The sequence below is a fragment of the Oryzias latipes genome, chromosome 21 (genome assembly GCF_002234675.1).
Source record: "Oryzias latipes chromosome 21, ASM223467v1".
NCBI lineage: Eukaryota > Metazoa > Chordata > Actinopteri > Beloniformes > Adrianichthyidae > Oryzias > Oryzias latipes.
This window is the reverse complement of record NC_019879.2, coordinates 27,047,201-27,059,236: the sequence shown is the minus strand read 5'-3', so window position 1 is coordinate 27,059,236 and position 12,036 is coordinate 27,047,201. Positions and strand designations below refer to the sequence as shown.

Sequence of the window (12,036 nt, the reverse complement as noted above, 5' to 3'; positions counted from 1 at the left end):
ATTTTTGATCAGTGGTCTTTTAAATATGCCGTTTTTAGCCAAAGTTTTAAAAAATGGTTGTTTTCGAGCACAAAGTCTCTGCAGAGCGGCACGAGTTTATTCAAAATTAATCTCAGAGTTGTGCCCAGGACTGTTGGCGCAGAGTAGACACCCCGCCCCCCTTTTCCCTCTCTGATGCCCATGGCAGTGTTTTCTATGTCAGGGCGTCTTTTTCAAAGAGCAATTTTCACCCGCTCCTCATTCAGAACAATTTGAGTACAGAAACGATGGTGGATGAGACATTGTCTAAAGAGAAAAAAGAAACTCTGCTAATAAAAAAGCTGCAGTGGATTTAGATTATCAGGAATGGGTTTTGCCCATGCATTGCTGTGAGAAGATGGAGATGATGAAAACGATGATAAGAATATGAAAACAAACGAGAAAGTAAGGGAAAACATTAGTGTACAATGTCACTTTATATAATTTCAAATGTGTTTTTTGGTTAGGCCGTGTAGCCCCAGGTTTGAAGGTAAACTAGAGAATACACAAAGAAACCCTGTATGAAGAAAGCAGCTGCAGCTCCACTGCAATATGCAATGAAACACAGTTAAACACAGTTAGGTGTACCACCACACAGTCTTACTCCAGAGTGTCTACCCTGAACAAACACAGCTAATTGACCAGAGCCTGGGACCAAAACCCATCCCAATGGAAACAACTGACAGCTAAATACTTCTGGCAGCTTATTATTGTGGTTTTTGGTGTTTTAATCATAAATAATCATGCTAACAACAATCTAATAACAAAAGTTATTTGGACAACTGCAAAGTTGGCTTTTTTATTTGAAGCATTTGAAGTTTTTTTTTTTCCCCTTGGAACATCATTTCTTTTTTGTTGTTTGTTTCTTTTTATTTACAGTTTCCTTTTTTGTTTGCACCTTTTTGTTGTTGCTGTTTTTTTGCTGCGATGATGGGTCAAAAATGCAATTTTAAGTTTAATTTGTTTAATATATGTCCTCCATTATCAGAAAAAAAGTCACAAGAACATGATAAAACACCAAAAAACAGGATTTTTTAATCAGGACTGGCCTTTAAATGAACTGGATTTATTCTTTCCATTTGGTGCCCCTGACATAAAACCAATTGCAAGCAGAATATTTCACTTTTTTTGTGAGATGTTTAAAAAATAATTCTACTGTACTCTCTCTTTTCCGCAGAGTGACACCAGACAGCTTACTGGCTCAAAATCTGAGTTTTGTCGAAAGCTCCCTGCCAAACTTTACTCTCCCAAAACTACCCACTAACCTGTTACCTTCAGATGGACCAGTGGACATAAGGGTGAGACCATTTATTGCTTGGCTTTGTGTGTTTGCAGAGTACGTGTTAGATTGAAGTTTTTCTCAATTTTTGTGCAACATGGCTCTAAAACCTGCTTTGCTTTTTTAATGCAGATGCTAAGTCTGGCTAAAAACCCATTTTCTTGGAATGAGAAGGGGAACATCAGTGGCCTAATAGGCTCTCTGTCCCTCTCGACTAAAGATGGGTCTGGTATCCCTGTGGAGAACTTAAGTGAGGACATTGAGGTCAGTGCACCATCAGAAGTTTGCTCTAAATTGTTACCACCTGTTGAGGGAGAGCTGCTGTCAATTCACACATTTCTTTTTGCAAGATGGCGATGGGATCTGGCCTTTTAAAACTGGTTTCTACATCATATGTTCTGATAAAGTGATGAGTCCTGCCGAATGCATTACCTCTAAAACCATAAAATGATTGCTGAACATGGAAATAATTCAGTATAAACCTTAGTTTAAGGTTTGCTTTACATTCCGCTCCCTTACAATTTACGGGAAATGAGAACTGGACTGAGTGAGTGTGATGCCATTGATAGAAAAGGCCTTACTTCCAGCTCCAATCAAATTAAGTAAATTCATTCACCACTTCTTTGTGTTTACGAACATCTCCATGTTGGAACCAATAACCGTCAGTGAGGCAATCTCACCAATCAGGAGTGAGCTTGTTGGAAGTCCACACACTTGAAAACGCCCAACACGAAATCTGGAAAATATTTCAAACGTTTGATGTTAGATCACCTACTTTTATTGAAGCATCTGATTGGTTAGTTTAAACCAGGAATGACTTGCAATAAAGAAAAAAATACCATGAAAAATAGAAGATCAGCAAGATCGTGTTTAAAAAGGTACCAGAGCAAGGATTGGGTATTCTAATAAATAGAATGACTGAGCTGTTTATTTCTCTGAAGGAGTCTGTCGGATTTTAGCTTCTTGGAACCAGTGCGTACTGGGAGGGTACCAGGGGGCACCCAGTGCAGGTTTCATATAAATACAATGGTCCTTACATGAGATTCTAGTTGCAACACCAACACCATGGATGGAGAACACTTGTACATCTTCTTTGTTCATCTTTGTCCCTTTCGGGGGTCATGGGGCTGCCAGAGCCCATCTTGGCCACTTGTGGGCAAAGGCAGGGGACATCCTGGACAGGTCGCCAGGCAGATGGAGACCATGCTTTTATTTATTTTTTTACTTTAAAGCTTAAGTTCATGCCTGTATGGTGCTGAACTAAACACAGCATTAAGCATTAGCTCAAGTCTCACTCTCTCAAGGTTTTGATTTTTCGTAAATTTCTTCGTCCAATTTGAAAAAATTTTTGTTTGTTTTTGTTTTGTTACAACCCCATTATGTTCTGCATCCTGATTGGCTGTAGACCATTTCAGTCAATCTCCCTAATCGGCTATGTCTCCTGAGCAGAATGCATTGGAAATTTTAAAGTCCTTCTTCGATCCTCTTTTGATCTCATTTAAATGTGTTCCCAGGGGTCTTTAAATTACAATTTTGCCATTTTTAGGCTAAAATCCAGAGCGGCAGTAGTTCATTAGAAATTTCCGTCTGTGTTGTGGGCGAACCATCTTCATGGAGTAAGCCTATCTCCATTTCCCATCATCCGTTTGTTTACACTCTCCCCCGCTAGTTTACAGGTTACAGCCTTAAAACATCTGTAATAATAGTATTAAGTAAAGCTGACTACTTTGTGAATTTCGTCTTTCGCATGTTATTTTTACGTAACTCCCACGGTAAACAAGGGACCGCTGATCTGGATGAGCATTTGCTTCAACTGTCAGTTTGTTCTGGGTTCTGTCCCTTTCCCCGTGCTTCCATGATTCTTTTTTTTATTTATTTATTTACCCAGAGATGACTAAATGACTCTCAGTGAAGAAAGTTCTGAGCAGTTTGAAGGTGGTGTTGACTTTGTTTCCCAACAGGCCATATTTCCCCCAACCCATACTGAAATGCATGAGATGAGCCTTCTATTCGGCCCACTTTGGATCCCCAGGTGGGCTACAGGCTCTGAGCGTGAAAGTACTTAGTGTGCTGTGCTTACTCCATCCCAGGTGTTTTCTGTTTGGGCCTGTGAATGCATACATTAATTAGAAAATGCACAAACAATATAACACAAAATAATAGGGCGCCAGCTTTTTGTTGAATCAGTAATTGTATTAACATTCAGCCTGCTGCGGTTGTTTGCATACATTAATGTAGAGGAATGGTGGAGGATTTTAGCATACAATCACAATCAGCTGCATACAAATAGCAGAGGTAAAAATAATGTCAGTTCACAAAACTGCCAATTGAAGGATTTAAAAAAACCTTCAAGCTTTAGCTGTTGCAAAAACAGTTTTTTTTCTAACTAAATGAACAAAAATATTACAAAACCAAAAGTGGTAGATTTATTGAAGTTTGTACATTTTTTATTTTAGTAAAATATAAATTGATTTTTAATTGTTTTGTTTTCTTTGAGGCAGATTCTGTTGCCGAGGCCAGCTGGAGAACAAGTGAACACCACTGTTTTGGACCTAGTAAATTACAGCACAACAATCATAGATGTTCCCTCAGCCGACACCTCCCTGCTTATAAAGGTAGGTTTTATGATACTTTACTTAATCTGAAGCAATTTAGCAAGTTTTTTTGATGCTGCTACACAGTTTTGCTTGAATAGAAAATTAAATTAATGATAAAAAGCTGCAGTGCCTCACAGCAAAAAAAAGGCCCCTGGTTCAAGTCCCGCCTGGGGGAACCTGAAACAGAACACCAATGGGGGGCCTTTCTGTGTCGAGTTTGCATGTTCTCCCCATGCATGATTGGATTTTCTCCGGGGACTCCGATTTCCTCCCACCGTCCAAAAACATGCTTCATATGTTAATTGGTTACTCTAAATTGTCCTTAGGTGTAAATGCGAGTGTGTCTGGGTGTGTGATTGTGGCCCTGCATCAAGCTGGTGACCTGTCCAGGGGTCCCCCCCGCCTTTGCCCCCGAGTGGCCAGGATAGGTGCCGGCAGCCCCGTGACCCCGAAAGGGACAAAAAGGGTTTCGAAAATTGATGAACAAAATGCTGTAGCCTTCCTTTTTTTGGATTTGAGCATGATTTTGTTTTTGCTAATTCTGCAAGTAATCTTTTCAAGATGGTGCCTTCGTTGGATCCTTTACCATTCAAAGTATACCTGGGTTTCATTGATTATCCCACGGAGACCAATCATGTCGCCATGACTCAGATGCCTCTGCAGGGGACAACAGAAGGTAATGAATACAGCATTAGTCACATGCACCCTTATGTATTTATATTTGTTTTTCTATGTACAAAAATATACTTAGGCTACTCTCCTGACATGCTAATGGTAAGCTATATCAACAACCAGGAAGTTAGCAATAAACCTTTGAAGTTTGTATCCGTTCGACATTTCCCACTAAGCCTCTTCCAACTATAGGTGGTGGACATGCGGTAGAAAACAGTAGAAAAACAAAAAGACACGCCTCCCTGCTTGTCCAGCATGGGTCATCTGCACGTTTTGAGCCCGTTCTTCAATTGTCCGGTGTATATGAGGATTTGACTGATACTGACTTTAGCTTGTGTTGTTTGAGAGACAAGACAATATTGTTTTCTGATGTTTTTCTGAATGGATCATTTTTTAGTTAAAAAGTACTACATGTGTGTGTCTGACACAGAGGAGAAATACACATGGATTGTCCGACCTGAGCAGCTCAAGGGAAACACTGGAGCCCATTACCTTGTGGTGAGACCGATCGTGGGTCCAGGTATAAAATCCGTCAATGCCAGTTTATCAGTGACCACCATCGCATCTTCATGTAGATTTTGGGATGAATCTATATTACAATGGAGCACGACTGGATGTAAAGTAAGCAAAGCTTCTCCAGTTTCTTATCTTATATAGCAGAACACATTTTTCATGACTACCTCTTTCAAGGTTGGTGTTAAGACAACATCCATGGTCACCCAGTGTCTCTGCAACCACCTCACTTTTTTTGGGAGCTCTTTCTTCGTCACTCCCAATCTGGTGGACCCGTCGCAGACGGCTCAGCTCTTTGCAACGTTTACTGAGAATCCAGTGGTCGTGTGCTTTGTGGGAGCTCTCTTTGTGACTTACCTGCTGGTGGTTGTGTGGGCGCGACGAAAAGACATTCAAGACACAGCCAAGGTAACAACTACTGAGTCAACACTGTGAGAAAGCAAAGAAAACAATTATTTCTTTGGGAATTTTTAAATTATTTTACGCAGAAATAAACTTTTTATTTTCAGTTTCTAATTAAAGGGTCTATATCATGTGAAATCAACTTTTTGTTGCTTTTAAGTGTATTATAATGTTCATTCTTTACGAAAAACAAGCCCAAAGTGGTATTGTGATCCATTCACACATTTCTGAGCGTTTAATCCCACTGTACACAATTTTTCTGCTTAAAAGTGAACCAGAGTTTGTTCCCCCGATAATCCGAAACAAATTTTCCGTCTGAAAAAAACCCAAGTGGACCATGGAATAGGACCAGGAACTGATCTCCCATCTTCTGAGGTGACCCTGGTTCGCTACCAATCAGAATAATCTTCGGTTCGCTCTTACATTCCTGACATTCCTGATTCTGGATGCAATCCCGAAGCGGAGCAACTGAACCAAAATGGTTACCGTAGCCGACGTAAACAGAGTAGGAATGAAGGAACCAATGAGCCACGGACTAATATAAAGCGATTTTCGTGTTATCAAAAAGAAAAAAAAGTGTCCAAATGTTTATTTGTTTTATGTTAACACAGAGGAAAACGCTTCTTACATGCTTTTCTGCGTCTTGTTACGCAGCACTTGCCTCTGTGATGTCCTCCTGAAAGCTACCTTGTAGTTTCAACAGAATTCAGTTAAAAGACTGCCGTAACACCACAATGAGGAGACACAGAAACTCATTGAAATGTGGTCGGATAAAAACATCTGACGTGTCAGAAACTCTTAGCAGCGTACATTCTTTGCCGTCTTCTCGCATTGCAGCTCGCAGGACTGAAAGGCTTAAGAAAAGCATGATATAGGCCCTTTAAAATGCAATTTGAAATCTTGAACAAACATTGTAATTATCCCTAATATTAACATATTTTGTGTGGTGCAGATGAATAATTTTTCCTTCAAATGTTTGGTAAAAAACAGGTGAAGGTGACAGTTCTGCATGACAACAACCCTAAGGATGAGTACCGTTACCTTCTGTGTGTTCGCACAGGCCATCGGATCGGAGCCTCTACCTCCTCTCAGGTGAACAAGCACATTTCCAATTCCCTGGTTTTTTAGTAAAGTCTCCATTGTGGCTTCAAAGATTTTCCTGGTGGAGCCCATTGCTGCATAATTGACACACATAAACATAAATCATGGCAAACTCATCAATACTTAACAGAACAAATGAGTGGGAGGTTAGCATGGTTGATGGCTCTGCAGAGAATTAATAAAAAATGCAAAACAGCAGCAACGGTTTGAATGTCAAATGCTTTTATGGAGCCCGACTGCTCAGAAAGAGAGGACAAATTTAGAAAAAAACTCATTTTCTGATGTGACCATATGTATAATTGGTTACATTCAGAGGAGGGCAGGTGTTTTCAAACCTAAAATTGTGATCAAAACAGGCCGGGTCAAAGACAAAAGACAGCAAGTATCAATAGGACAACCAAAAAAGTGAGAGAATAAAACATCTAAACAAAGTGGGAACTGATGACTTTTTAGCTACATAACAGGTTTGAAAATCTGATCCGTTGGTTCTTGCTTTTAACAACAGAGGATTTAATAACTTTTGTGGGACCACTCCTCTTGTTGACAGCTCATTTTTCAAAGCTTTTGCCTGGCTGTGGACCACCCACTCTGTTTGTTAGAAATCCTCTAATTTATGTCTCTAGTTCCTGAACACTTTGCAGCACTTAACAGCCTAAGATTTCAATGGAAAGAGCCCTTAACAAAAGCTTGAATATTTAACTCAGCTCAGAAGGTGAGGCATCATGGTGAAGTACAGCTGCTCCCAACATAATGGCCTCACAAACTCAATGAACTGGAATTATTGTCTGTTTGTTTGGCAAACTGGTTCTGGTAAATTTTAGTTTTAGAACAAAATAAAGAAAAAATGATTTATTAGGGAAAACTTTTCTATCCTTGTAGTCTCATCAAGACTCTGGAAAACAGGCAGGATTGAGGCTCTCAAGGACCAGGGTTGGCCAGCCCTGGTCGGGGTTTTGGATCGTCAGACAAACAAAGTGTATACTTGTATAAACCCCTTTTGTATGCAAGGCTAAGCTAAGAAGAGGGAGGGACAGAGTGGGATGTTAGAAATGGGGGTAAAGGGGTTAAGATGGGGGAGATAGAGGAGGGTGGAGAAGCGGTCGATACAGTCATGACATAAAAGTTTCATAATTAAATTGCATGACTTAGTTCTCACATACACACAACTTTTTACAGGTCCTATTTTCATACGTAGAAGACTTTTTAATGACTTTTTAATTAAAGCAAATAGAAAACAATCCAAACAATCTTTTAACTTGTTGAACTATAAACAAAAAAGTGAAGTCCAGTTTTTCACTGACAGGCTTGTTTGTTTTTCCAGGTGATAGTTACGCTTCTGGGTGTGGAGGGAAACAGCGAGCCGCACCACCTGACAGACCAGAGGAAACCTCTGTTCGAGCGAGGCGCCGTGGACATGTTTCTGATAACCACACCCTCTTTCCTGGGGGAGCTGCAGGGCATCCGACTGTGGCACGACAACTCGGGGAGCCATCCTGCTTGGTACCTACATGCAGAAATCTTGAGGGGAAAATTAAACATTCATCAGGATTTAAATTAAACACAAGCTATTCTTATTGCTTCTTTCTTGAATTAACATTTGTTGTGTTTAGGTACGTGGCCAATATCATGGTACAGGATCTGCAGACTGAACAGAAATGGAATTTCTTGTGCAATTCTTGGCTGGCATTAGATGTGGGTGATTGCTGCATCGATAGAATCTTTTTTGTTTCAACAGAAGAGGAGCTGAAGAGGTTTAGGTGAGGAAGAAGCTCATTTGATCAACTATACAGCTCCATTAAGTACTGCAAAAAGAAAAAAATCCACTCAAAACCAGAAGCTAATGAGATGCTGCGGCTGGGCTTGTGTCATTTTGAGCAACCTAAATACCAAAGACATTTTTTAAACAGCAGGGTTTTCAGTTTTTTTCCCCTGAATCACAGGATTGTGAGCTTTTCGGCTCTAGAAAAGGTTTGTAATCATTTTGTAGATATTTCAGATAAAGAGTAAATGATAAAAAAAGAAGAAAGTTTTAATCCTAATTTGGTTAAATGCCTAATTGGACAGTAATACATTTTTAAAGGGGGTAAAGGTAAAACTACTTAGTCATCTAAAATTATGTATATCATGTGATCAATATGTTCAAAGGGGCAAACAAAGTCATGTTTGTTTTCAATTCGATCAAAACAGAATCTGATTACAATAAAACTTTTTAGTTTTTCCAATGGATCTCATAAATGTTTACTGAGAAGGTTGAAGGCTGTTGTGCAAAATCCACCAGACATGTTCAAGATTGTGCTAAAGGGCATTCTTGAATGCGTTTTTAGCATGGTGTTCAAACAGGACTGTCACTACCCAATATTACTACCCAGTACCCAAGAGGCTTGGTGCAGAATGTCGAAGCGGTGCACATCCTGTGAATCTTGCTCCAGGCTTTTTTTTCACAGCTCTATTCCCATATATGAAAGACTTAGTGTCATATGATAACAAACCTCCATTTTAGATTTCCTCGTCATGATCATACTTTCAAGGAGTTGGTACTTCACTTTTTTGAAAAGGACGCTACCCATACGTCACTGTCAAATCTGAGTCCTCGATTGGTCAAAGTTCAGCGTTTTTTCGATTTATCAGTCAAAAGGTCAACTGGTTGAACCTTCAACATGAGATCAATGATCGTCTGATTTTTCAAAGGCACGAAACGAGGGTTGACGTACGTTTCCATAGACTTTTTATTGGAAGTGGCCACCAAAACGCAAATCGACACGACCAGTTTTTAATATACCTTTATTGGAAGTGGCCGCTTGAATGCGCGTTTCAAATAATGATCTTGTTTTTGAGCATTCAGATGCAGTTTATAAAGGTTTCCTTCCAAATGTTGCTTTTGCAGTAATCTCTTCTTCATGAAGACAACAAGGGATTTCTGTGACGGACACCTCTGGTACTCTGTGGTCAGCCGACCAGCCGGCAGCAACTTCACCTGCGTGCAGAGAGTATCCTGCTGCTTTTCCCTGCTGCTGTGCACCATGCTGACCAGCATCATGTTCTACGGGATCCCAACAGACCCGTCTGAGCAGGTCATGGACCTGGGTACTCTGTTTTCTTGACAGTTCATTCATTTACAGAGACTTAAAAAAAATCTAATAGCATCTTATTGATCTTTTGCCATCTCTTTCTCTGCCTTTTCAGGTCATTTCGAGTTTACTTGGCAGCAATTTATGATCGGAGTTCAGAGTTCCCTCATCATGTTCCCAATAAACGTGCTCATAGTTAGTATCTTCAGAAACACTCGTCCACGAGAGAGTTCTTGTTGTGGGGGCAGAAAAAAGAAACCTAAATCCATTCCGAAGGATGGCACTTTGGAGACAGTTTCCTCACAGGTGGACACAAAAGCTTCTTTGGACATCATCACTAAGGCAGGTGCTTTTTTTCTACATGAGCTATGAATGTACAAATGAACAAAACTTCCAAAAAATAATTTAGAATGCTTTTTAACAAGCAGTCACATGACCAAGTAATTGTTCATAGTCTTGTTTGTAAATAAATTCCATTTCTACTTGTCAACGGTAGAGACTTTAAATTCTAAATTCAGTACAGTGATCCCTCACTATAACGCAGTTTACTTTTCACGGTTACGCTACTTCACGGATTTGCGTCGTGAATTATGTTCTGCATTCTGATTGGCTAAAAAGTCACTCTGCATCTTCTCTACCTGTGCGTCAATAACGTTGCAGTTAAATATGTACACGTACGTAAAACAGCTTGCCAAATTTACAACACATACGTGCAAATCATCTTGCAATTTCGAGTTTCTCTAAAACCCATAGAAAAAAGAGCGACAACAACAACTGCCAATCACTGTGTTCTTCTCCCGAACAAACACAGCTGCACCGCGGGCTTCAAAAGAAGAAAACACTGTAGAGAGGAGTCAGGATGCAGCGGCTCAGTCTGAAGAGCAGTAAATACACCTGAGTCACTATTTGTACCAATGGACTTTGTATTTTCTTCATAATCATTTTAAATTTTCTCCCGTTTAATCCAATTACTCAAGTCCCGGTGGGCGGGGCTAATCTCCGCGATTTGAAGCCTTCTGTTCACATCGATGATTAAAATGATTATTTGACAGTACAGTACAGAAGTTATTTGTAGAAAAAAACGTTTCTAAAGTACTTTTTTTGTGAAACAAATGCTTGAGCCTGTAAAATGGTTTGTTCTTTCTTTTCAATGTATAATAGAGTATTTAATTGTATAATAATTGTAAAAAAAAAAAACAGAGGTTTCTACTTCACGGATTTTGCCTATCACGGGTTCTCTTTGGAACGTAACCCCCGCGAAAAACAAGGGTTTACTGTAATTGCGAAATCTGGGGACTATGGTGTCTCACTGTGACCAAAACACCTATATCAAAATCAGATTTCAAACCTGAGAGTCTAGACCAGGGCTGCCTAAATCCAAGCCTAGATGGCCGGTGTCATACATGTTTTCCAACCGTCCTGCCATTGAAGGTCCTTATTGGCTAAACACACCTGATCCAGGTAATAAACAGCAGATAAGGCAGGATTTCTAGAAACTCAACTAGAAATCCAGACCCTTCGGGCCTGGATTTAGGCACCCCTGGTATAGACTGAAGAAATGTTAATACCATCTCTGCTACTTGTCAATTTTGACATGTTTCTTTGCATTTTATGTCTGTATTAAAGTAGAATTTGTTGTGTTTGAAATTCTGTCTCAGGACGTCACAAGACTTGCTGATTTGCTCTGTAAGAGGACAAAGAGCAGGTTTGGACCTGAGGAAGAAACTGAAATCAATACTATCCTCTTCAAGATGGAAGACGTCATCCAAGAGAGGCGCAAAACAGGGGACAAGGGACTGTTTCACCTGCCAGGTGTGTTGAGCAGGTTGCTCTTGGTACTTACCAGTACAGCCTACAAACTATAGGAAAATATAAGAATCTGAGGCCCTTTACCTTTTCAGGCACACTTTTGTTTGCAGAAGGTGACTCCATTATGTGTTTCTTGTAGTTCTGAAATATGGTGAATTTTTTCCCTGTTTTTGGAGCTGGTATTGTAACCACAAGAAGGCACAATGCAATGCTTTTGAGTGCTAGTCCCAAGTCAGAGTGAATGTGGAGAGTTGGGTTTCTGACATAGAACCACAGCCAAATCAACAATCCAAATAACGAACAGAAGAGAGCTTGGTAAAAGTCAAAATGTTTTTTACTTAAGTTTGCTTGTGGAAACAAGATAGTTACATTTCAAAGTTGGGTCATTTATAGTTACAAAGTAATGCTTTGGATTAGTTTATCCTTTTTTCTGCCCTCCAGCTTAAACCAAACAAAGTTGTCCTCTGCTCTAACAGGAGAGGTATGATTCTGTGTTCAGCAGTGCCTGGTTTTCATTATCCATGTGATTAAAGACAAATGTAGAGGAAATACAGTATGACGTCCTGCCACAAAACAT

General features: G+C 39.9%; 1 protein-coding gene across 1 annotated transcript in view; it reads left to right on the top strand.

Annotated features, from left to right (window-relative positions):
- The window catches only part of LOC101167330 (polycystic kidney disease protein 1-like 2), a gene marked incomplete at its 5' end in the record, with an annotated part of 36,436 nt that overhangs the window by 3,854 nt on the left and 20,546 nt on the right, over window positions 1-12,036 (top strand). Inside the window, 9 exons of the mRNA XM_023951186.1 lie at window positions 486-508; window positions 1,132-1,316; window positions 1,430-1,561; window positions 5,257-5,487; window positions 6,472-6,573; window positions 7,904-8,082; window positions 8,193-8,339; window positions 9,467-9,666; window positions 9,766-9,996. Of these exons, the coding sequence (XP_023806954.1) occupies window positions 486-508; window positions 1,132-1,316; window positions 1,430-1,561; window positions 5,257-5,487; window positions 6,472-6,573; window positions 7,904-8,082; window positions 8,193-8,339; window positions 9,467-9,666; window positions 9,766-9,996 (1,430 nt within the window). The remainder of the gene's footprint in view (window positions 1-485; window positions 509-1,131; window positions 1,317-1,429; window positions 1,562-5,256; window positions 5,488-6,471; window positions 6,574-7,903; window positions 8,083-8,192; window positions 8,340-9,466; window positions 9,667-9,765; window positions 9,997-12,036) is intronic.